Source organism: Brachycentrus maculatus, unplaced genomic scaffold (genome assembly GCF_059751285.1).
Source record: "Brachycentrus maculatus isolate JH-2025_06_01 unplaced genomic scaffold, ASM5975128v1 h1tg000659l, whole genome shotgun sequence".
In the NCBI taxonomy this organism is placed as follows: Eukaryota; Metazoa; Arthropoda; class Insecta; order Trichoptera; family Brachycentridae; genus Brachycentrus; species Brachycentrus maculatus.
This window is the reverse complement of record NW_028281394.1, coordinates 254823-277350: the sequence shown is the minus strand read 5'-3', so window position 1 is coordinate 277350 and position 22528 is coordinate 254823. Positions and strand designations below refer to the sequence as shown.

The window sequence follows — 22528 nt, the reverse complement described above, 5'->3', positions numbered from 1 at the left end:
GGTTGGTTTGTCGTGTTTATTTAGAAAAAAGATTTTGAACAAACTTTCCAAATTGAGTCATTAATCCATATTGATTATTGTTATAAACTTAATAAATTACAACACTTTCCAAACATATATAACAAATAATAATATTAAAGCGATTCAATTTCATTTGGTCATTTGATTCATACCGAAAGAGAGTAGCGTTAAGGAGTAAGAAAAATAATTTAAGGACACAAGGTACTGGATTACATTCTTATTGCAAAAGACCGTAAATTCATTCCTATTTTATAATTTGTTACTAAATTATAAATCACTGTTATTTATTTATCATGGCCGCCTGTTTTTTTGCTTTCACAAGATCGACTAATTCCTTAAAACGCTTCATGCAATCTTTTTTCGTACGGTTGGGAATGCATTCGGCGATACGATCCCACCGTTCCGGAGTACTCACCGGATAGGTCTTGATGGCTTGCTCCAGCAGGCTCTGCTCCATCTTGCTCCACGGTTGTTCTTCTTTTTTCTCTTCTTTTTCTACGCTCTTCCTCTTTGCCGGGTCGCAATCTCCATTTTGCATTTTGACTTTTGCCTTTTCGCCCACGTGGTTCCCGTTAGTCAGGGGCTTCTTGGCATCGAAGGACATAGATATTCCGGTATCGTCCACGACGGCATTGACGGGAGGTTTCTTCTTTTCTTTTTCGAACTTGTCGAAGGCCTCCTGGTTGGCCGCCACCTTCAACGAGCTCTTGGAGAAGTCCGAGCTCTGTAGATCTTTAGCTTTGCTTAAGACATCTTTCGCGGAGAAGCGTCGATGGTCTTCGAACGTGCCGTGTTGGTTGACGAAATTCGCTATAACCTCCCACCTTTGGTTAGTTCCAGCCGGGAAGAAGTTGACGCTCTTGATAAGTATCTGTACTAGATCGGGAACCCACTTTGGCGGCCCGGTTTCGGCAACTTCTTTATGTTTGGCGTCGGTTTTCTGCGTATCCATTACGGCTTTCCTTTCGGCCTCTAATTTTGCTTCCGTTTCGTTCATTACTTTGATAAATGTATCTCTTCCGGCTGTCGGAATAATTTTATTAAGATCTTGAAGTTCCACTAATTTTAGCATTTCGCATATCTTCTCCACGGCGGACATATGCTCGACCGTTTCGTTTTCATTGGAAATGTAATAATTGTTAGCTTTACAATGGTCTCTGAAGATTTTACGTTCCTTCTTCATGTGTTTCTTCAGGACCTCTCTCTCGGCACGGAGACTATCATTTCGAGCTTTTTCTTCCTGATCGGCGAGTTCCTTGGCTAACTGCGCTTCTTTCAGCAGCCGTTCTTCTTCATTTTTACGAGCTTGGACGGCATCCTGCAAAGTATTGTCGTGAGAAAATTTATTTTGCGGTCAAATTTGACCAGGACAATGGAAATGAAGACTCTGAATATTATAATACAAACATTTACTTTTGAAATCATCCCAATTGCAATTGGTTTGGAAAATTGCTAATTTTGCCCTCAATCTATAAATATGAGTTATCGAAACCGACCTCTTTAAAAAAATTTAAAATAAGAATTTTAAGAACTTTCTAATAAATTTAAAATATTATTTTTTATTAACATTTTTTGAGAAATTAAAATGCAGATTTTGCCATTTTCCTTACATGGATGTTCGAAAGGTTCGCTTCATAATTGAATTAAACAAGAATTATGATGATATGAGGGAATTATTTAACTAACTAACTAACTAACCATCACGCCGCTTCGCCGCAGGGGTAGGCAGAGAGAATCGAATGCCACACCACTCTGTCATTGAATTATTTAAATTATGTAAAAATAAGTAATTTTTTTTGCATTAATCTGACTATGAAGTTGTTTTGATTGTAGTATTTGTATCGACTTCTAATAAATGAATACATTAAACAGATGTAGATTACCTGTCTGGCCTTTTTGGCGGCGAGCTTCTTGTCCTTGTCCTCCTGCTTGAAGCGCACAATCCGGGGGTCGTTGTTGTACGCCAGGTCCACCAGCGAGCGGATGCGCGCCATCTCCTCCTTCTTCCTCTTGCCCCTCACGGCGCGGTTCTGCTTCTCTATCCACCTCCTCTCCTCGCGGTCCTGCCCCTTCTCCTTCTCTTCCTCGTCGTCGTAGGAATACTCTCTCCAGGACTCGAAGTCGTACCAGAAGGAATAGAACTTCTCCACCTGACTTCGGGGAGTGTCGTCGTCGCCCAGCTTGGGAACATTCTTCTTTTCCGACCACCTCGAATTCAATTGAAAATATTTGGAAAAAGTTTTGTAGAAATCTTTTTTCATTTCGGACGCGGTCGGGAGGGAATCGTCGAACTCGGGGTCCACGGAGTCGTAAGAGCGTCGCTTCTGCGGGATTCCGAGGATCTCGTACGCCTTCGTGATGCACGTGAAGTAGTCGTCGTCGTTCCTCACCTCCTCGCCCTGCGCTTTCCGTTTGTCGGGATGGTGCCGGAGCACCTTTTGCCTGTAAGCTCGTTTTATGTCCTCTTCGGTGGCCTTGATGCGCAGACGCTTCATGCCCAGGACGGCGTAATGATCTTGCTCCTTCCATTCCTTGGGGTCGAGGCTGCGGAGATACTCCACGTCGTCGTCGAACACTACGTTCTCGACTTTATCATCTTCCTTTTCGTTTTGCGCGTAACCTTCGGAGCCGTGATGTTTGATCGTGTGGTACTTCAGAAAAGCGGGGCCGACACATTCTATACACCGTTTCGCAGTAGGAAAATTCAGAACCACTGTTCTACAAGTGTTTTCGCCATTCATCACTTCACTCATTTTTAACACTTTGACATAACCTATACACGTGGTTTTAATCAAATGCCCGAACGTCCGACCAAAATACTTGTCGAAAGAACGCGGAAAGATTTAATTACAGACCTTACGAATTCGCTATTATCATTTCAAAACGAATTCACGATTGGCCACTCGAATGACATTTTTAAACGAACAGGCTTTATTTTTAACCAGGCGGTTATCGACGGGTTTTAGAAAAAGAACTACTCTGGAAACTTGCAGAAATTTGACAGTTGTACCAACTTGAAGTGAGGCTATGACATTGACATCATTAACAGCTGGTAGTGATTCAGAGGTTATTTAGTTTTCAATTATTGAACAGAATAAAATTAAAATGAACGTACCATTTCATTTATAAAAATTCTTATTTTATAGCATCCCGGTGCATTTTTTAGTTATTTAGCACAATATTTTGAATATATCAACCGACAAACTTGGCGCAATTTATTCATGTTGACCAATATAATTATTTAAAATAAAAATGTAGCCCAATAATGGAAAAGTGTGGAGATGGAAAAAAACTGGGGGACATAGGGTTCCTATGTGAACATTATGTTACGGGGTTAGAAGTTTGCAAAAATCAATACATAAAACGGAGATTATTGCTGTGAAAAATCACGATTGGTCAATAAACTTTTTTAACGAAATTATTATTAACTTTTCGTTTGATGAAATGTTTAAATATGTCCTGTGAAATGCAATATTTTTAGTGTAAAATATGCAACAAATTTGTATGGAAGCTATAAAAAATAAATAAACACGATTTGTAATATGATATTTTTTTACCATAACTCAACCCAAACAACGGGAGTAGCTATTTGTTGCAGAAAGGATTTAAAAAAAAAATTAAAATAAAACAAAAATGCAGTATAATGCATTTTTTTATTAATTTATAACAAAAGTAAAGGTGCTTCTGATACAATATAACAAAATTATGAACATTTTGTACATCAACATAACAAAAATATTATCAATCATAACACATCAATACACATATTTATGTACAATATTTCCATCAGTTATTAAAAAATATACAAGGCTGAAATAATGATGTAAGCTCCGTGTTAATTAAGTTTGGTATGTGTTTATCATTTGTAGAAAAGTGAACGACTACATATGTAGTTTCAAGTAGAATGAAGCATAATTCTACTACTCCAGTGCTAGAAAAGTATGTAGATTCACTAATAATAAAAATAATATTTTTTATTATTTATAAATCCTCGTTTTCTTAAAATAATGCCTCGAAGACTAATTTGACTGGGTGATATTTTTGCTAATATAGGGTAATTTCCTCTTGCTTTTTGCTAGTTACTATAAAAAATGACAAATTCATTTGAAGGAAATAAATATTGCTTTATTTTAAATTTCTAAGTAAATATCAAAACACATTTTCGCCCATTACAAACAAGCACCAAACAAACGGGAAATAGATGCTGAATCAAATCAAGTTGGTGACCAAAAATAAAGAATGGTCACCAGAAATTAAGTGTTAATATTTAAACAATTATTTGGCTACCAAAAATAACGAATGATTATTAAATTTGAGCTTAATTTTTTGTTGGTAGTGGATTTATTTTCCAATATAATATATTTAACAATTTATAATTTACAAAAACATCAATGTTATGGTTGTTTCTTAACTATGCCAGAAATTCTCTTCTGCATTGTGCTTACTCATATCACTTTACAAAAACATTATTTTTTTAGTGGTTTTTCGGGAATGCCACGAATTGGACCCTGTATAGAACCAGCTTACGAAAATATTTTGTGTTTAAATAATTTTGACCTCACCGGAAATCGGACCTGGGACCATTTGTAGGTCTGCGCCAGGGAATAAAGCAGTATGATTTGGTTTAAATTAAATATGTTTTGGTGACAAAATACTATTTTTGGTGAGCAATTAATAAAAATGTGATGATAATTTTTTTGAAATTTTTACATGCATATATTATTTAGGTACCTTTTCAAGTCTAACATATATTAGACCGTAAAATTTTATGTAGTGTTAATTAATGGAATTAAATTGTATTTATCTTTTTTAAATAAACTGAACTGATTTTCAACATATTAATTAACATTTTGTACACACACGATTCGGTACAAAATATGACTATATTTAAAAATATCAGATGAAAGTAGGGTAAGTAATAATATGGAAGTGATATCATATTTTATTTTACGAAAAAAAGTATCAAAAGATGGCATTAATTCATACTAACATCTGTAAGATGTTATGATTAAACACTGGTCATCAGAATCATCACATATCATAGACAAATTTGTTCAGTGTATGACATTCCACAACATCATTCAACTACGCAATTTTTTTATATGTAGCAGATTGGTGTAGAGCCATGAGATTTGAATGCCCAATTAAATCAAATGGTAACAACCAATTCTGTAAAATAAAATTATAAAATTGATGGTTATAAACTTTACAAAAAGGTATTTAAGGCGTTAAAATAAGCAATGAATACGAATAAAAGTGAATATACCCTATTTCATAGCCAAATAAATTTTAGTAAAATTATACAGTGAAAAAGATGCCTATAGATAAAGCACAATAAACGAGTCATTTAAAATTAATAAAAATTAATGTCGCATACATTAAATAAAGCACACTCTATTCTTGGACAAAAATCCGCAATAACCACACTAAATTACAAAATGAAATAGTTTACACTCACGCATGCAATAATACACAAATTTTCACACAAAAATAATATTATTTGTTCAACCCTATAAAAATAGGCAAAGATTTATGCAAGAATTAATAATATGATTAGTACAGTATATCTTTCTCTCTCATAATATGTATATCAATGGTAAACTTGCTAAGATTTGAATGCTTCTTTAGCGTAACAATTAAGCTTACATTATATTGTATTTTATTCACTTTACACTCATACGTATAATTTAAAAAAAGTAATAAATGTGATGTAACATTTTGGGTGTTGTCTACTTTTAAAAAAATAATCAAGTTATGTCTATTAGACTTCAAGGGATCGATTTGTACAGTGCTGGGTTACTTAGTAAAGCAATATTGTTATTTTCCCATAGATTTATTCTTGTTGTGAATAACAGAAAATTGGCGATAAAAAAATGTTAGCAGAACATAAAGACTAATTGTGCTTTTCACCAATTCTGTCTATAATTTAAATGGAAATTACAGAATCAATTCAGAATCTTGGAATGATTTTTAGTCAAGGCATTGAATGTTAAGGATCGAAGAAGAAAATTATAGTTCATGAAATGGTAAAAAAAGTTATGTTTTATAATAAATATAAATAAATAGGTTGATAAAAAAACACACACAATCAAACTTAATCTATTCGTGAAACATTATTTTGTCATGGCTGGTACATACACACGGATGACTTTTCAAATGCTTACGGCTGACCACCCAGTATTTTCAGAATTGTAACCTGGCATCCATGGATACAGTGACGATTGTCAACCCGGTAACATTACAGAAAGGTCTCTTCATCTTGAGCCGCCATGAAAAATTCACTACATATGATACATATAAGCAATTAAAAAATATATTTATGCATAATTTTGAACCCTCAGACAATATTAGTAAATACGTACATCAAAATATTTTGGAAATCGCTGATATATTATCATTAAACATAATATGTTTAATATTGTACTCGAAGATATGTTAGTTTAATGACATACACTGAGAATGTGTATACCCACGGCATATAGATGCATGTACAAAACATGAAAAATTCAGGAAAACTAAATACAAGTCCACATACATCTTTATGCTTCGGAGAAATTAGGGTTATTACAACTTTATTAAAATTTCTCTACTATTTTGTGGTAGAACAACTCTCTGGTGCTAATAACATATCAACAAATATGTAAGTTTTTTAAACTAATTGGTTTTTTAGATCTCGGACTTGCATCCGTAGACTTCTTAGGGAATAGATATTACACTTTTTGTATTTATTAAAATTTATTTTGAAGTAAACAAAAGAAAATATTTTTTAAAAGACTTGGTGAATAGCACTATTTCTTAAAATCTAATATGACTTTTTTAATATGACTTTATACATTCCGCATCATTATCAAACACCGTATCGATGATGTGGAACGAATCAAAACATGTGTCACAAAAGATATTTAGAAAAATGGTATTTATGAAGTATAATATAAATTAAAAATAGAAAGATATTACGACAAAGTGACTGCTGAATCAGTTAATGATAAAAAAAACTGAAAATCAATATTTCGGCTGATACGGTTACATATTCACTAATTATATTTTTTACAATATAAATTTAGAATTACATAAATTAAATGCCACAATAATTTATATCAAATTCAAAATTAAAAATTAATTATATTTTTTTAATTTTATTTACCTGACCAGAGCGTAACTAAACTATATGATTATTGAAGTTTAAAGCTACAATTCATATTTCACTCCATACAATTTTCATGCAACTCCATGCAACATTCGCACAAATCAAAGGAACAGATAACATCTACGCATGCCAAATATAAAAATTAATGTACAATATAATGCAATATATATGAAACAACGATATATTACAAAAATAAAACAAAAACAGCCATTTCAATCTTCAATTAAAAAAACTAATAATTTATTTTATGGATATTTTATATAATAGCCATTTTGCATTGAAAATTTCCAGTGAATAAACAGTAAAATGGCAATGTTACTATAAAATTCAGTATGTTAATATAGAGTGCAACATTATTTAGGGAATTGGTGTAATTCTTGTGGCAACACTTAAATATTCATAAGATATTATTAATAACTAACAGATACCAGTGCTAATGTCTATTCCATTCCATTTCGAAAAACTGTTTAAAAAAAAATATCTTGGAGCATGTCGCTCACTCCTTTCAACAAAGTCATATTTCAAAAATTTAAAATTTTCAGTTGTGCATGTTTTCAGAATGCCCAGAAAATGTACTACTGTATATCTCAGCAAAAGCAGCATATTTTTAACTTAATATTTATCTGCTAAGGGCAGAAAGTGTTGTTTTTGCCTTTCGAAGAAAAGGTATTGTTTAATTATTTTTTTAAATATACTAAATATTTTTCAAATGGAGAAAAAATCTTTAAGTTTTACCTAAAAAGATCTGTTGCACTGTAAAAAGTTCAATAAGTGGTTTGATAGTTATTTTTAATACATTTCATTATATTCTTACAACTTTAAAAACGATCTCCTGAAAAATCAAGTTTTTTTTATTTATGACGTTGTTGAAAGGAGTGAGCAATGGGTACAATGTTATATAATTTAATTTTTTTTTACATAAATTATAACCTTATATCTTAAATGTATATCAATCTTTTTTTACCCTCACTATATGTGGCACATATAATTGTCTACCTAGATATTGTAGTGCTTAGCACATAAGGCTGCATAATAATTCAAATATTTATTTTATTAATACAGGCAGGCGCCGCGGCGTAGTTGGGTAGACGCTCGACTGCGAAATTGGCACCGCAGGTTCGATTCCCGCCAATTAAATTCAAGAAAGATTCATTTTCAATTGGTCTGGGTGTTTGTGATGTATTTTTCACATTTACCTTTCCTATCTTTACTATCCTACCTGCAGACAAGCCTCTAAAAGGAGAGGCTTTGCGAGTTATTGAAAAAAAAATCAATATTAAATGACATTTTAGTGATTTTTCATTCTAATATTTATTTAATATGACCCTGGACTGGTACCTGAAGCGGAAGGCTGATCACCTTTCCTTTGTGTATTTAACAATCAAGATAACACTGCTTCTATACGATGCAGTGCCCTATGCACCATTGGGGTGCGGATAAGGGTTAGAAGAAGATATGTTTTTTGGGGTGTCATTTTGATTAAATTAATGGCTATCACAAAAATAGGTAAATATTAAACTGGGACAAAAAAGAAAGGTATATATTATTTTTAATAAAAATATTACCAGTTTATAAAGCGTCTACTATTCCAATAAATAAGAATGTGTTAACACATACGATACAGTAAAAAAAAAACACAAAGACAAGTTAAATTTTACAGGATATTATGCAATATACATAGTTGCTTTAGAGCTACGCCGTGTTACTTAAAGGTAATTATTATAATAACATACATTTATTCCGTAGAAAAGGTAAGAAAATATTCTTATTACATTCATTTAAATTTTAAGTGTAAAAACATCTTATTTTGAGTTAAAGTCTCATGAATTCTTTAGAATATTTTTAGGAGAGATAATCAATGCATTGATTGGTGATTACAAGATATCTGTAATAGTACAATTATGTGAGTTATAGTTAAAAATGCATTAAAATTTCATTGTGTAGAAAATTTTGGAAAAAACTTGGTCATAGGAGACTGTTTCACTTTACTAAGCACAGGGGGAATATCTACAAAGCGAGCAAGTGAAGTGATTTATGAAATACATATGAAATTGTCCCTCTCCATAGTGTAGTGGTCAGCACATTTGGCTACTGCGCCAGAGGTCCCTGGTTCGATTCCTAGGGGGGTCAAAATAAATCCCCAGACACCCATGTGTATAAAAAGATGGTTTGTCTCCGTCGAAACATCTAATATATCCAAAATAACATTTCAACTCAAATTATAGCTACAGTAAAAGCTCTTTTTTGCCTCAATAGCGTAAATGTTTAAAGTTAGCATATTTGGCTACCATGCTAAGGTCCGGGTTCGATTCCCGGGGAGTTCAAAATAAATAAAAATGTTTTTTCACTGTAATAATTTATACAATACAATTACCCTGGACCGGTTGGTACTTGAAGCGCAGGATAAAACACCTTGCCTTAATAAACAATCAAATGAACATTGCATCAATTTGATGAAGTGCCCTATGCACCATTGGGTGTGGATAGGGGTCAGTAGTATTGTCAAATATTTTAAATTTATTCTTACATTTTTTTGGCAATTCATGGAGGATTTCTAATTTACAATTTTGTAAACCTACGATGAATTGTTCTGGATAGCTGTACACGTTTTCGGTTTAATGTTTGAATTTAGCATTAACCGAATGGTAGTATTGTCATATCACACACCAACCACTGTTGGGACCCATGGGTGAAAAATCACAATATATCTGAATCAAATGATAAAAATGGTAATTATAGAAAACTTATCAATAAAATAAAAAATAAATAGTACGTAATCACATAGAGTCAAAAGGATAAAACTTATGATTTGTGGAAAAAGTTGGTGTTAGGTGGTGACTGACCGGAGCATTTTGTCGTAACGTAATGTTGTAACATCGCTCGGGGCGAGCATCAGTAAGCATCCGAAACTATGGATGGAGCGCTCGGCTCGCTGTACTGACTGCCTGAATGCTCGCATCTTAACATGTTATGTTGCGACGAAATGGCTCCGATCAGTCATCACCCTTAAGGAATTATAGTACATTAAAACATCTACTATATTTTTTAAAAACCTGCACATACATACTTAATACAAACAGAATTTAATTTACGGAACTCAAAACTTTCAAACAACGTAATTATTTTTATTTTTTTTTACAGTAAATGCCACCAATTGATACACCTTACAACTTACCGCAAATCTTTTATTAAAAAAAAATAGTAAATAAAATTCCCATATTTAATTGTAAATATTTTTTAGTATAAAATGTCAGCCAAATCCATGCTATTTTTTCCGAATAAAAACATCAGCACCATTTTTTTTCAATTAATGACATAAAAAAAAAGCATGATTTTCAATACTTATTTTAGGCATCTCAACTCGATACGAAGCATCTATTATTTTTATATGAAAGAAGTTGGAAATCAGAGGTCTTATACCTGTATTTGACACTTAATATACTTGTGTAGCATTCACCATAAAATTATTACAATATTCGCTACAGTATTCTCATCTAGAAGTATTTTTTTTTCAAATAGAAATTTTGCAGACATAGCAAAAAAATGAGGTTTTACTACATATACCTGGAAAATGAGTTCATTATTGTAAATTAAAAATACAAAGCAATCATTTGAGTAGAACCAGTGAATAAAAAAACTCAAAAATGACAAATTTATGTATTGGAGTTTTTTAAGAGATCCTTTTTATTAGGTCTAAAATTACATTGAAAGAAAAATTAAACAAATGATTTTATGGATTTGAGATATTTAAATGAATTTCTCTATGTGATATTAATATAGAATAAGATAAACATAATTGAATTATGAAATACATACTACAACTAATGGCACAATGATAATTCTCTGACACAAAATATCTCAAATATTTTTATTTTTATTATAATTGGAGATAATTTGTATTGAAATGTCATTTAAAATGAAAAAAATTATATATTACAAAAAAAAAAATTCAGTCATATATATCATAAATGGCTGAATAACAAATTTGCGCTTCATTTAACAAGACTTTCTTAACCTCGTATTATATGTAATAAAATTGGACTATATATATAATTGCAAGGTTTAATATACTCAAACAATGAAAAAAGATTATCGGAACATAGTGTTTTTAAATAAATTAAATACTGACCAAATAATAATTTTTTAAAGCCTATTTTTTTTCCTGTACTAAATATATACATTAAAAAATTAGTCATTTCAATCAAACAGAATACTTTCAATCCGAATTCATTAATGTTTTTTACAAAATAAAAAAAATTACGTAGGTAAAAAAAAAAATCTATGATTCCTTTAGAATAGTACATTTACAGATATCGCTCACTCCTTTCAAGAACGCCATAAATCAAAAATCGATATTTTCAGTTATGCAAGTTTTTGGAATGCCCAGAAAATATACTATATATCCCAGCAAAATAGGCATATTTTTAACTTAATATTTACCCGCTACAGGGCAGAAAGTGTTGTTTTTGCATTTTGAGGAAAAGGTATTGTATAATAATTTTTTTAAATATATTAAATATTTTTCAAATGGAGAAAGAACCTTCAGGTTTTACCTAAAAAGATCTGTTGCATAGTGAAAACTTTAATAAGTGGCTAGATATTTATTTTTAATACATTTTATTATATTTTTAAACTTTAAAAACGTTCTCCTGAAAAATCAGGTTTTTTGATTTATGACGTTCTTGAAAGGAGTGAGCGATATGTACAGTATTAAATTATCCAGGTATATAGTTTAAATATGAACATATGAAATAATAAATCAAATTATTGATTCTGTCGAAATTGTGTGAAATTACAAGTTAGCTGCCTAAGAAAACAGTTCAATTAGCAGCGTGCGTTAACAAATCCAATCCCCATTTGTGTCAGCAGCTTAGTAATACACTTTTGATCGGTATTATTTTAATGATATGCAAAATAATGATATGCAAAATAAATTTTGTAATATTATTTACAAAAAATAACACCATGATGTTTGACAGGACTTGATATTGATTTCATTTTATATATACAATCACAAATGCGCTAAAAAATATGCAATTTAATATAATATATACAGGTTTGATAATTGACATTCCTTTGATAATGCCCTAACAAGGCGAAACAATTGTCACAATATAATTTTTTTATGTGTTTTTGTTAATAAAATACAACTTAGTAAACTCAAAAAATCTGTGTTTGATTTAAAATTAAAACATATATACAGGTGTTTGTCTCATAAGAATCCTAATATGTATTGAAGTCATTTTAATATTTTTTTTATAAAAACTGCATAGCTATTATAATTTTTAAAATATATATTTTTGGATGATGCCCAATGTGTTTTTTTTTTATATAAATGACAAATAGCAGATCCATAGTACTGAAATTTCATTAATTAATAAAATTAACATAATTATATAGAATTCTTTTTTAAAAAAAACATTGCATTTGATCATTTCTCACTGCAGACAAGTTGTTATGATAAGTATTTTATATTTACAAATAAAATCAAAGATTTCTTAAACTGTACAGATAAAAAAGTACAAATAATATTGAGAAATAAAATATACATATTTTTTTCCACTAAAGCTGCTTATGCACTACACGGATTTTTACCATCCGGCAGTCCGGTATTAAAAAATAAATGCGACTACGACAGTTTAGCGTGATCGAATTTACGGGCAACGTGTTCATGCACCGATTAAGAGCACCGATCCGAAGAAAGATGGACAAAAGCACAAGCCAATCCAAGCCAATCATCGTTTTATCACGCTAACTGAAGTGCCGGACGGTAAAATTCCGTGTAGTGCACAAACGCCCTAAGGATAGGTTGGTCAAGCTAAGCCTACAGAGGTGCGTGTGGGTGTGCTGTAGGCTGATAAGAGCAAATATTTAATATTTTTAATTTTAAAATATTCGTAGTTACATATTAACTTAGTTTATAATTTTTTTTAATGGTGTCAACAGTTGAATCCATTAATTTAATTAGGTTACTGTAAAACAGACCATGTATACTCCATTCTATGGTATATAAGTCTTTCCATTTTAATAATAACCGTATCAAAATACACAAGATATGATTTTTTTATAATTTACAAAATAAATAAAGAAAAACAAATTTTAAAATGTTTATTAACTTAACCCCTGCAGACCAGGTGCAAATTACAATGTACATCATCTTGACCGTAGTGATGATTAAAATGGCAATTTTTTCAAAATTTGAATAACCAACTTTGTGCTTTTCCATTTTTTAACATACAAAATAACTTTGTCTAAAAATCACGACGTATTTTATTCAAACTCAATTATAATATCGACTGATTTCAAAGCAAACGGCTTCTTCCTCAAATCAAATTAAAAATTTAAATTATCTACATTTTATTGTCATTATACATGGTGATTTTTACATTACAAGCTATTTCGTAAGTAATAAAATAAAATTTGAATATTAAGTTTTCAATTAAATATAATATTTTATATGGCATTCAAGTCTGAAGGGGTTAATGAAAATATTTCGAAATAAACAAGCTTGCAAAAGCTTGTCATTTGAGTATTTAAATCTAGTAAATAGATCACCATTTATGTGTAGAAATAGTGGATGGAACAATGAATTTGGTAGTAGTATGGTAAGTTAGGTTAGGCTGGACTAATTTAGAGTAAGGGTTAGGTTATAACTCCTTTTCACTCCCAGAACTAGAATCCTCATAGGGTTTTTCGAGTAGTTTTAGAGTCTCGTCTCTGAGACGGTGTAGCTTTTCTTGCAAAAAGTCTGTTATCGTTTTTCTGGCTTCTTCCGGCGATGCATCACTCTTCTTTAACCTGAAATTCCAAAGTCATTACATTAATTTCAGAAAATTACCTTTCATTTTTATTACTTCCTTTGGCATCGAACACAGATACAGATCGGCTGTCCAAACTTAAAACACAGCAAGGGACATTTTTTTTGTAGTACGTTTTTTTTGTATTTTCGGACTAAGTAGAATCTACTTAGTCCAAAAATGCAAAAAAAGCGTACTACAAAAAATGTCCCTTACTGTGTTTTGAGTTTGGACAGCCGAGATCTTCAGGCGTACCAAAGCTTCCGTGATTATATTGGCACATTGTTTGCGGGAAACGCTTAAAAGCGTCTTTGGTACTACATACTGTTGGTAGAGAGCAGGAGACACTTATGGTGAGGGTTGATGAAAAAACCGCTCGTAACCCGTTAGTTACCATAAGTACAGTGATCTTACCAGCTCGCAACAAAGTGACCTTTCAAGTGCGCCTCTAGCAAAGATTCATATTCATGCAAACAATATTTTTCAACCACTACCCTAATTATACTCATTTTATTAAAATTAAACACTTGAATATACTACTTTATCGAGTTTTATTTTTATTTACGATAAGTTTTGAAAACGGCAGTTGTTTTCATCTTCTGGTACAATTTAAAACTTTGTTTTAATTTGTACCAGAAGATGAAAACAACTGTCGTTTTCGAAACTAGTCGTAAATAAAAATAAAACTCGATAAAGTGGTATATTCAAGTGTTTAATTTTAATAAAATAATCATGTCATTCCACAAAGTTAATGCCGAATCATTAAATAATCTAATTATACTCAGACGGTCTGCTGCCCGATCCTAATTAACCGCAAACCCAATTCTCACATAGAGAATGTATTTTGGCATCTCTCGCGCTTTACCAAAAGTAAGCAAATAGCACACTTTTAAGCGTCTCCCGCTCTCAACTAACAGTATGTAGGAGATGCTTTTAAGCGTTTCCCGCAAACAAGGTGATAAGTGTGAAATAAATTTTTATCAAGTGTTCCCTGTAATTTAATAAAGATAAATTTTATCCGCCTCCATGGCGTAATGGTCAGCGTGTTTAGTTACCGTGCTGGAGGTCCCGGGTTCGATTCCCAGGGGGGGGTGAAAATAAATTTTAGTGATTTTACACTGTAATATTTATTTAATATTACCCTGGACTGGTTCCTGAAGCGCAAGAGTGATCACCTTGCCTTCATGTAAGTAATGATCAAGATAACACTGCGTCCATTCGATGCAGTGCCCTATGCACCATTGGGTGCGGATAAGGGTTATAAGTAAGTAATAAGTAAAACTATACTAAACGTATACTAGAATTGCATGGATTTGGCTGTAAAGAAAATGTTTAATCGTTGTAATGAACATATTTGGCTGATAAGTTTGCCGACCACCGGATTTAAGTAAAGCTCACTCACTTATTAACAATATCTTCCACATTGATTGGATTCCCGTAGTTCAGGATGACCTTCTTCCCGATGCGGGGAATGTAGGGCTCGGTGTTGGGCAGCACCTGGTCCATGCCCTCGTGCCAGATGGGCACGATGATGGGCACCTTGGCCGACTCGTACACTATCCGCCCCACGCCCCACTTGAGCCGCATCTCCTCCTTGCTCATGTTCACCCGGCCCTCGGGGAAGATGTGCAGCCACGAGCCGCGGTCCATCTGCTCGATGCAGAAGTCAATCGCCGGCTGCAAATTGTTCACACCCTATTACGGTAATCTGTCTGCAAAGACTCCCTGCTTGCAAAAATTAAAGCGTAAAATATACATTTTGCGGTCAATATTTTGACAATATTTCAATATTTATTCAATGTCAATATTTGTCAATATTTCCAGGAACTACGCTTGGATGGCTTGACTCTGGCCAATATCTGTACCCGACAGATTCTCCAGTTCTTTGGACACGTTGCGCGTGGCAACGAGGATAGCCTGGAACGACTAGTTGTGATCGGTAGCCTGAAGGGAAAGAGAGGGAGAGGAAGATCCCCCACACGATGGACCGATCAAATTAAGGCAGCTGCAGGCACCTCAGTGGTTGGAGTGCTACGTGCAGCGCAGTCAAGGGATAACTGGAGAAGAGTCATTGCTTCTGCAAGGGTCACAACCTTCAGAAATGAGGAATAAGACGAAGAAGTCAATATTTATCCTCTGTAAATGTCTTTGCACTGTTCCGTGCCTGTTTGCTGTGCTGGCCGGGGTTGTGGGCGTCTGTGTACCGGCCAACGTCAAGTCGGAATCGGATCTAGCTAACTAATTGAACTTAACACTCATCCCTTTCACTGCCTACACCGGGGTACTTCTAGAAAATTTGGTGATGGACTTACAATCTTGTATTTATTTAGATTGGCAGTGACAGGTATATTGAAAGCTTTTAAATGTAAATTCACAGTAAAATCGGGATACAGTTTCATATTGTTTGACATTTTCAATAAATTTCGCAACTTAGTTAAAAAAAAATTGCTTAGCAAGAGCAGATCTGTCAGGAAGCCTAGAAGCTTCTGTATCAGATCTGGGCATGCGGTGGGACAGCTTTCAATGTCAATATTTTGAGTGTGTTACAAATCTGCATTTGTCCACTTAACACATTGTCGCAGGCAGTTTTTTCACCAGCCCCGACCCTAATTAGTATACTAATTGGGGTTGTATACTAGTCATAAGTAACCTTATCGCAAGTTACCGCAAACCCAACTCCGATCTGTAGAATATTTTTTGACGGCTACTAGCGATGTATTTTTTTTTCCTTTTTTTCAGATACTTACCAGAGCTAACATTACAATATTGTTACCTTTCATCTTCAAGTATGGTCAATAAAAGCAACATTTAGGAATATTCACATTTTTCCTATTTTTAAATCACATTTTCATATGGTGTACAAAATACATATCACCGTTGCACGTGGAAGTTTTAAGCACCGTAAGGGAAAGGTTAACAATTCATCAATTCGATGCAGTGTCCTATGCACCATTGGGTGAGGCTAAAGGTCAGTCCGCCTCCGTAGTGTAATGGTCAGCGAGCTCGCCTACCGTACCGGAGGTCCCGGGTTCGATTCCCAGGTGGGGTCAAATACATATAAGTGATTTTTTCACTGTAATATTTTTTCAATATTACCCTGGACTGGTACCTGAAGCGGAGGGCTGATCACCTTTCCTTCATGTGTTAACGATCAAGGTAACACTGCATTTATATGATGCAGTGCCCTATGCACCATTGAGGTGCAGATAAGGGTTTGAAGATGAAGATGAAAGGTCAGAAGTAGTAGTAGGAGTTAAGTCTGTTTTTTGCGGGCCAAATATTATACTACATCATTCTGATGAAGTGCTAATCTCATCCAGTTAGTTACCTGGTAGACTCCGGTCCCTCTGACTACAGGAATGCACTTTCCGAGGGAAAAAAACACAGAATGGATCATGTTGGTGAAGCAGATGTCGTGCGCCGCCAGCGACCATCGGAGGTGCCGTCGCGAGCACAAGTGCCGGAGGGACAGAGATCCTGAAACATCAACACCAAAATGTGAGTCCAAGTAATCTATCACGGGGAAAATATAAAAGCCGACTATTTACTTTGCTAATTGATTCTGCAGTCACTTTGAGGTAATATATCGTAGTCGTACAGGAGAAAGTGACTAACTAACAAAACGTAAAATATTTAGGAGGGCCATTTAAGTCACTTTTACTTGGCAAGAAAATAAACACCAATGCAGTTAGTCATTTTTATCAAGTCAATATATTATAGCTCCAAGTTTAAAATCCTTTCGGATTTTTTTTAGGGCAATGTTAAGCTAGTAAGATAACAAATAGACAATGATCACGTTTTTGTAAAAAATACACTTGGTCACTTTCTCCTGTATGACTACGATATGTTCATCCTTATTTAGATAATAACTTTTCGAACCAATAAGAAGAAGAAGACTGAGAAAAATTTAGCATGATCAAGTACTTTAAATACTTGAAAGTGGACAATAATCAGAGAGTATGCAAAAGGAGATTCAGGAATGTGGAAAATGAGAAGAATATTCGGACGGAGTGGTGTGGCATTCTATCCTCTCTGTCTTCCACTGTAGTTATGAAGGATAGTTGAGCTGTTTAAAAAATTACTAGAAGAAGTATATATTGCAAGGAAAAGTAGTACATACTCACTCCTTTCAAGAACGTCATAAATCAAAAAACTTGATTTTTCAGGAAAACGTTTTTAAAGTTTAAAAATATAATACAATGTATTAAAAGTAAATATCAAGCCAATTATTGAACTTTTTACTGTGCAACAGATCTTTTTAGGTAAAACCTGGAGGTTTTTTCTCCATTTGAAAAATATTTAATATATTTAAAAAATAATTAAACAATACATTTTCTTCAAAATGCAAAAACAACACTTTCTGCCCTGTAGCGGGTAAATATTAAGTTAAAAATATGCCTCTTTTGCTGGGATATAGTACATTTTCTGGGCATTCCGAAAACATGGACAACTAAAAATTGTCAATTTTTTATTTATGACTTTCTTGAAAGGAGTGAGCGATATTTAAAAAAAATTAAATCAATTACGTACCTACATAAAAACATAAAAACTGGCATTTGAAATTTGATTACAGAATCCGAAAACATTTAAAAATGTTTTGCTAATCAACATATAATGTACCAGTGTTTAGATACGACCTAAAGATAGAACTAACACAAATGCATCGCTCGTATACGGATTGTATAACATTATTGCACCATACGGATATAGACTCTGATGGAAACACCTGTACCTGCTTACTTACAGTACTTCAATAAAAAATTCAATATTACCATTTTTAGCGCAAAAAAAGTCAAGGATGTATTGATTATAATATTAGCTTCAAATATAATAAACCAAAGTCTACAGACAATGACGAATTGAGATTTTGCTAACTAATCATCGACAGATTGTAATTTATGATTATCGAAAATTCTTCAATGATAATTGTGGAAATTATATTAATTTAACTTTATACAGTATACTTATTTTAACAAACGTCTTTTAATAAAAAAATGGGTTCATTGCTTGTATCTGCTATCTGTACTAAGAATATATGGTGTACAGCAATAGATATACTATTTAAATACAAAAATATATTTATATTTTCTCATTTGTTTATTTTAAATATGCTTCTTACCTTATGTTTTTCTCATTTATTCCTTTTAAATATGCTTCCTATGCCTATTTATTGTACCTGTTTATTGTTTTTATATTTTGCCATGTATTAGTTTTAATTATTTAAAAAAAAAATTGTAACTTTATTATTTGTGTACCAGTCCTGTTAACCTTAATCCCATGTCCCAAAATGAGAAATAGAAATTACTCATCGGGAATATTATATATATGACTTATGTATGTAACGTTTTGAAAAATAAATAAATAAATAAAATAAAAAGTATAAGACCACACTTTTGAGCTTATCAATATTAACACGACCGTTTTTAAGAACATCCGGAAGTCTCAAAACTAGTTGTGTTTATGTAATTTTTTTGACAACTCAACATAGATGAAGAAGAATATGGAAGTCTAGGAATTTACGGGGCTTACGACCATCATAGACTGGTTTAAGTGATCACTATACACACGCGTAACATTCTACCCATGATTAACAACCACACTACTCAAATTCTTGGAAGTTCTATACACATATAATCCAATTTCGAAACATTGTACTTGAATCAATAGAATTTTACAAGAGACATCTATTAGTGAGATAAAAGAAGCTTTTCATTGAGCAGAATTCATTTGCATGTGAGGTCTGAATCCTGGATTATAATCACATACATGAAAAATGCCAGAAAATAACATTTTTATTTTATTATTTGACCAGTTAATTTATTTACAAATTATGATCTAATTAAAATAAGATGATTGTGTTAACATCCCATTGATCTCACTCGGTACCTTATGCACCATTTGTGCCTGTGCTAGAGGCTCAAGAACGGAAACCAATAAAAGTACTTTATGTATAATTCACTAAGTCTGCCTCTGTAGTGCAACGTACGCTCGGCTACCGTTCTGGAGGTCCCGGGTTCGATTCCCAGGGGGGATTAAATAAATATAAGTGATTTTTTCACTGTAATATTTATTCAATATTACCCTGGACTGGTACCTGAAGCGGAGGGCTGATCACCTTTCCTTCGTGTGTAAATGATCAATATAAAACTGTGTTTATATGAAGCAGTGCCCTATGCACCATTGGGGTGCGGATAAGGGTTTTATTTTTTATATATATATGTATAATTCAAACACTAAAATAAATTATAACTGCATTTTGCTTTATTTGTCACACAATTCTAGGAAATATTGATTTTACGGTAAATAAATCTTAAATGACGTTGAACTCATGTATTATTCAAAACATTTTCATTGCCTATCAGTAATTTTAATGGATTTGTTGATATAAAGTCAATTTGCATGAAACAGAATAAGTAATAACAGCATTTAAAGGTGTAGAAAAAATTAATTTGAATATCGGAAAATAATAGTACAAATAGACAGAATGACATTCGTTTGGAAATGGCATAACTAGACAAAACAATTGTCACAAAATTAAATTTTTCTGGGTGTTTTAACAGTAAAATACTAAAACTTTTGAGTCAACTTAGTAGACTCAAAAAATCAGTGTTTGATTTTAACTTTTAACTACTACTACTACCATCACGCCGTTTCCCAGCAGGGATAGGCAGAAAGGATGGAACGCCTCTGTCCTGACATACACTCTTCACCTCCTTCACATCCACACATCTAGTTATACCCCTCCGATTACGCAGACTTTTGACACCGCCAGATTTTAGGTTCTGGTTGATCTGATCGAGCCAAGTCTTTTTCGGTCGTCCTCGTTCTGTTTTCCCTCTCACATTTGCCACATATATTTTCTTAGTCATTCTCTCATTATCCATTCGCTCCACATGTCCATACTACCGTAAAGAACTCTTCCTAATCTTTTCAATTATTCCTTGTTCAGCCTTACATTCCTTTTTTATATCTTCGTTTTTAATTCTGTCATACAATGATTATCCACACATTTGTCTGAGGGAGCGCATTTCAACGATAATTGTGGAAATTATATTTAACTTTTAATATATAAATTAAAATGGAGTTCTACATATTAAACACCAAATCTATAAATTCACAAATAAATACAACAAATAATGAATTCGCTAATACTATTGTATGTTAAAAACAGCCTAATCGTAAAGAATTAAAATTATTTCACGTACCAACTAGCTCTGACCTATGAAGTCAATTATTTTAAATATGCTACAGTTTATTGTATAGATGGTGGCTTTGTTATATGTAGCAAGATTTTACTGAAATGTTTCTTGAAATAAATAATGGGGTCTTACCCCATAAACCCGGATCGTCAAAACAGGAGTGATGGTTAGATATTGTGATGAGAGGCGTGAGAGGAGGTCTCTGGAACATTTGTGTCATCACTTCCTTATTGTATACTGTCGTTTTATTCAGCAAATCTGGAAACATTTACAATACAATGAAATATAACATTCACCAAATTACTTAAAATAAATAACCCGACTCTAATGCCAATAAATAAATAAACACAAGTGCTTTATATAAAGTTTCATTGTTTTTATATATCGCTCACTCTTTTCAAAAACGTCATATATCAAAAATCGTCAATTTTCAGTTATGCATGTTTTCGGAATGCCCAGAAAATGTACTATATCCCAGCAAAAGAGGCATATTTTTAACTTAATATTTACCCGCTACAGGGCAGAAAGTGTTGTTTTTGCATTTTGAAGAAAAGGTATTGTTTAATTTTTTTTTTAAATTTACTAAATATTTTTCAAATCGAGAAAAATGTTCAGGTTTTACCTAAAAAGATCATTTGCACAGTAAAAAGTTCAATAAGTGGCTTGATATTTATTTTTAATACATTTTACTATATTTTTAAACATTAAAAACAATCTCTTGAAAAATCCAGCTTTTGATATATGACGTAGTTGAAAGGAGTGAGCGATATGATACATCAATAATTTAGTAATATATCAACTAAATGAATTTAAAAAAGGAAGCAATGAAAAACGATTGTTTCTATCTGTATACAAAAGAGAATTTCAGAAATAACACACAAATAATCTAAAACGCCATTGCCTATTTGCTTTGAAATCGGTTAATATTATAATTAAGTTATAATAAGATATACTTATATGATTATATTAAACTTTATAAAATGGAGAAATTACAATTTCAGTGCAGCATTATAATTAAGTTAACCCTTTGATTGATGAGTTTTAACCCATTGCACCACTAATAAAGATGACATAATTTATAACAACACGCTATTTAATTTTAATACATTTCGTTTTATTACAATACTAAATTACTAAATTACACAGAAAATAAAAATGGTAAAACATAAAAGCATTTTTTTTTTGTTCGCAAGCTAGATTATTATGGCTCATCCCCAGGTAGTTTTGGAGGAGTGTGTTCAGTTCGTAGTTGTGAAAGTTATTGTCATTCAGTTTTAATGTAAAAAAAAAATCACTTCAAAGACAAACCGTTGAATCGCCGGCTTTGTGAGTCAGTGACAAATCGACCTTGGCTAACGATTCGC

The 22528-nt window shown here is 32.5% G+C and overlaps 2 protein-coding genes across 3 annotated transcripts in view; both read right to left on the bottom strand.

The window, feature by feature from the left end:
• Nucleotides 1-2: 2 nt before the first annotated feature.
• On the bottom strand, nt 3-3027 carry LOC148300750 (dnaJ homolog subfamily C member 2). The gene is made up of 2 exons (XM_088274357.1): nt 1905-3027; nt 3-1339 (listed from the first exon to the last, which is right to left on the bottom strand). The coding sequence occupies exons 1-2, from the start codon at nt 2772-2774 to the stop codon at nt 302-304; spliced, it is 1908 nt and encodes a 635-aa protein (XP_088130483.1). The 5' UTR covers nt 2775-3027; the 3' UTR covers nt 3-301.
• Nucleotides 3028-12487: 9460 nt separating this feature from the next.
• The window catches only part of Taz (tafazzin, phospholipid-lysophospholipid transacylase), a 28605-nt gene continuing 18564 nt past the window's right edge, over nt 12488-22528 (bottom strand). For both annotated transcript variants that reach the window (XM_088274355.1, XM_088274356.1), the window contains 4 exons: nt 21297-21422; nt 17294-17442; nt 15368-15642; nt 12488-13966 (listed from right to left, as the gene is read on the bottom strand). In XM_088274355.1, coding sequence (XP_088130481.1) covers nt 13816-13966; nt 15368-15642; nt 17294-17442; nt 21297-21422 — 701 coding nt within the window. In that variant the 3' untranslated portion in view covers nt 12488-13815. The remainder of the gene's footprint in view (nt 13967-15367; nt 15643-17293; nt 17443-21296; nt 21423-22528) is intronic.

Bases quoted from the DNA above. Each gene is read 5' to 3' on its own strand.
- LOC148300750 (XM_088274357.1), bottom strand. From the start codon at position 2,774: ATGAGTGAAGTGATGAATGGCGAAAACACTTGTAGAACAGTGGTTCTG. The intron at 1,340-1,904 runs GTAATCTACATC...AATACTTTGCAG, and splicing joins CCGCCAAAAAGGCCAGACAG to GATGCCGTCCAAGCTCGTAA.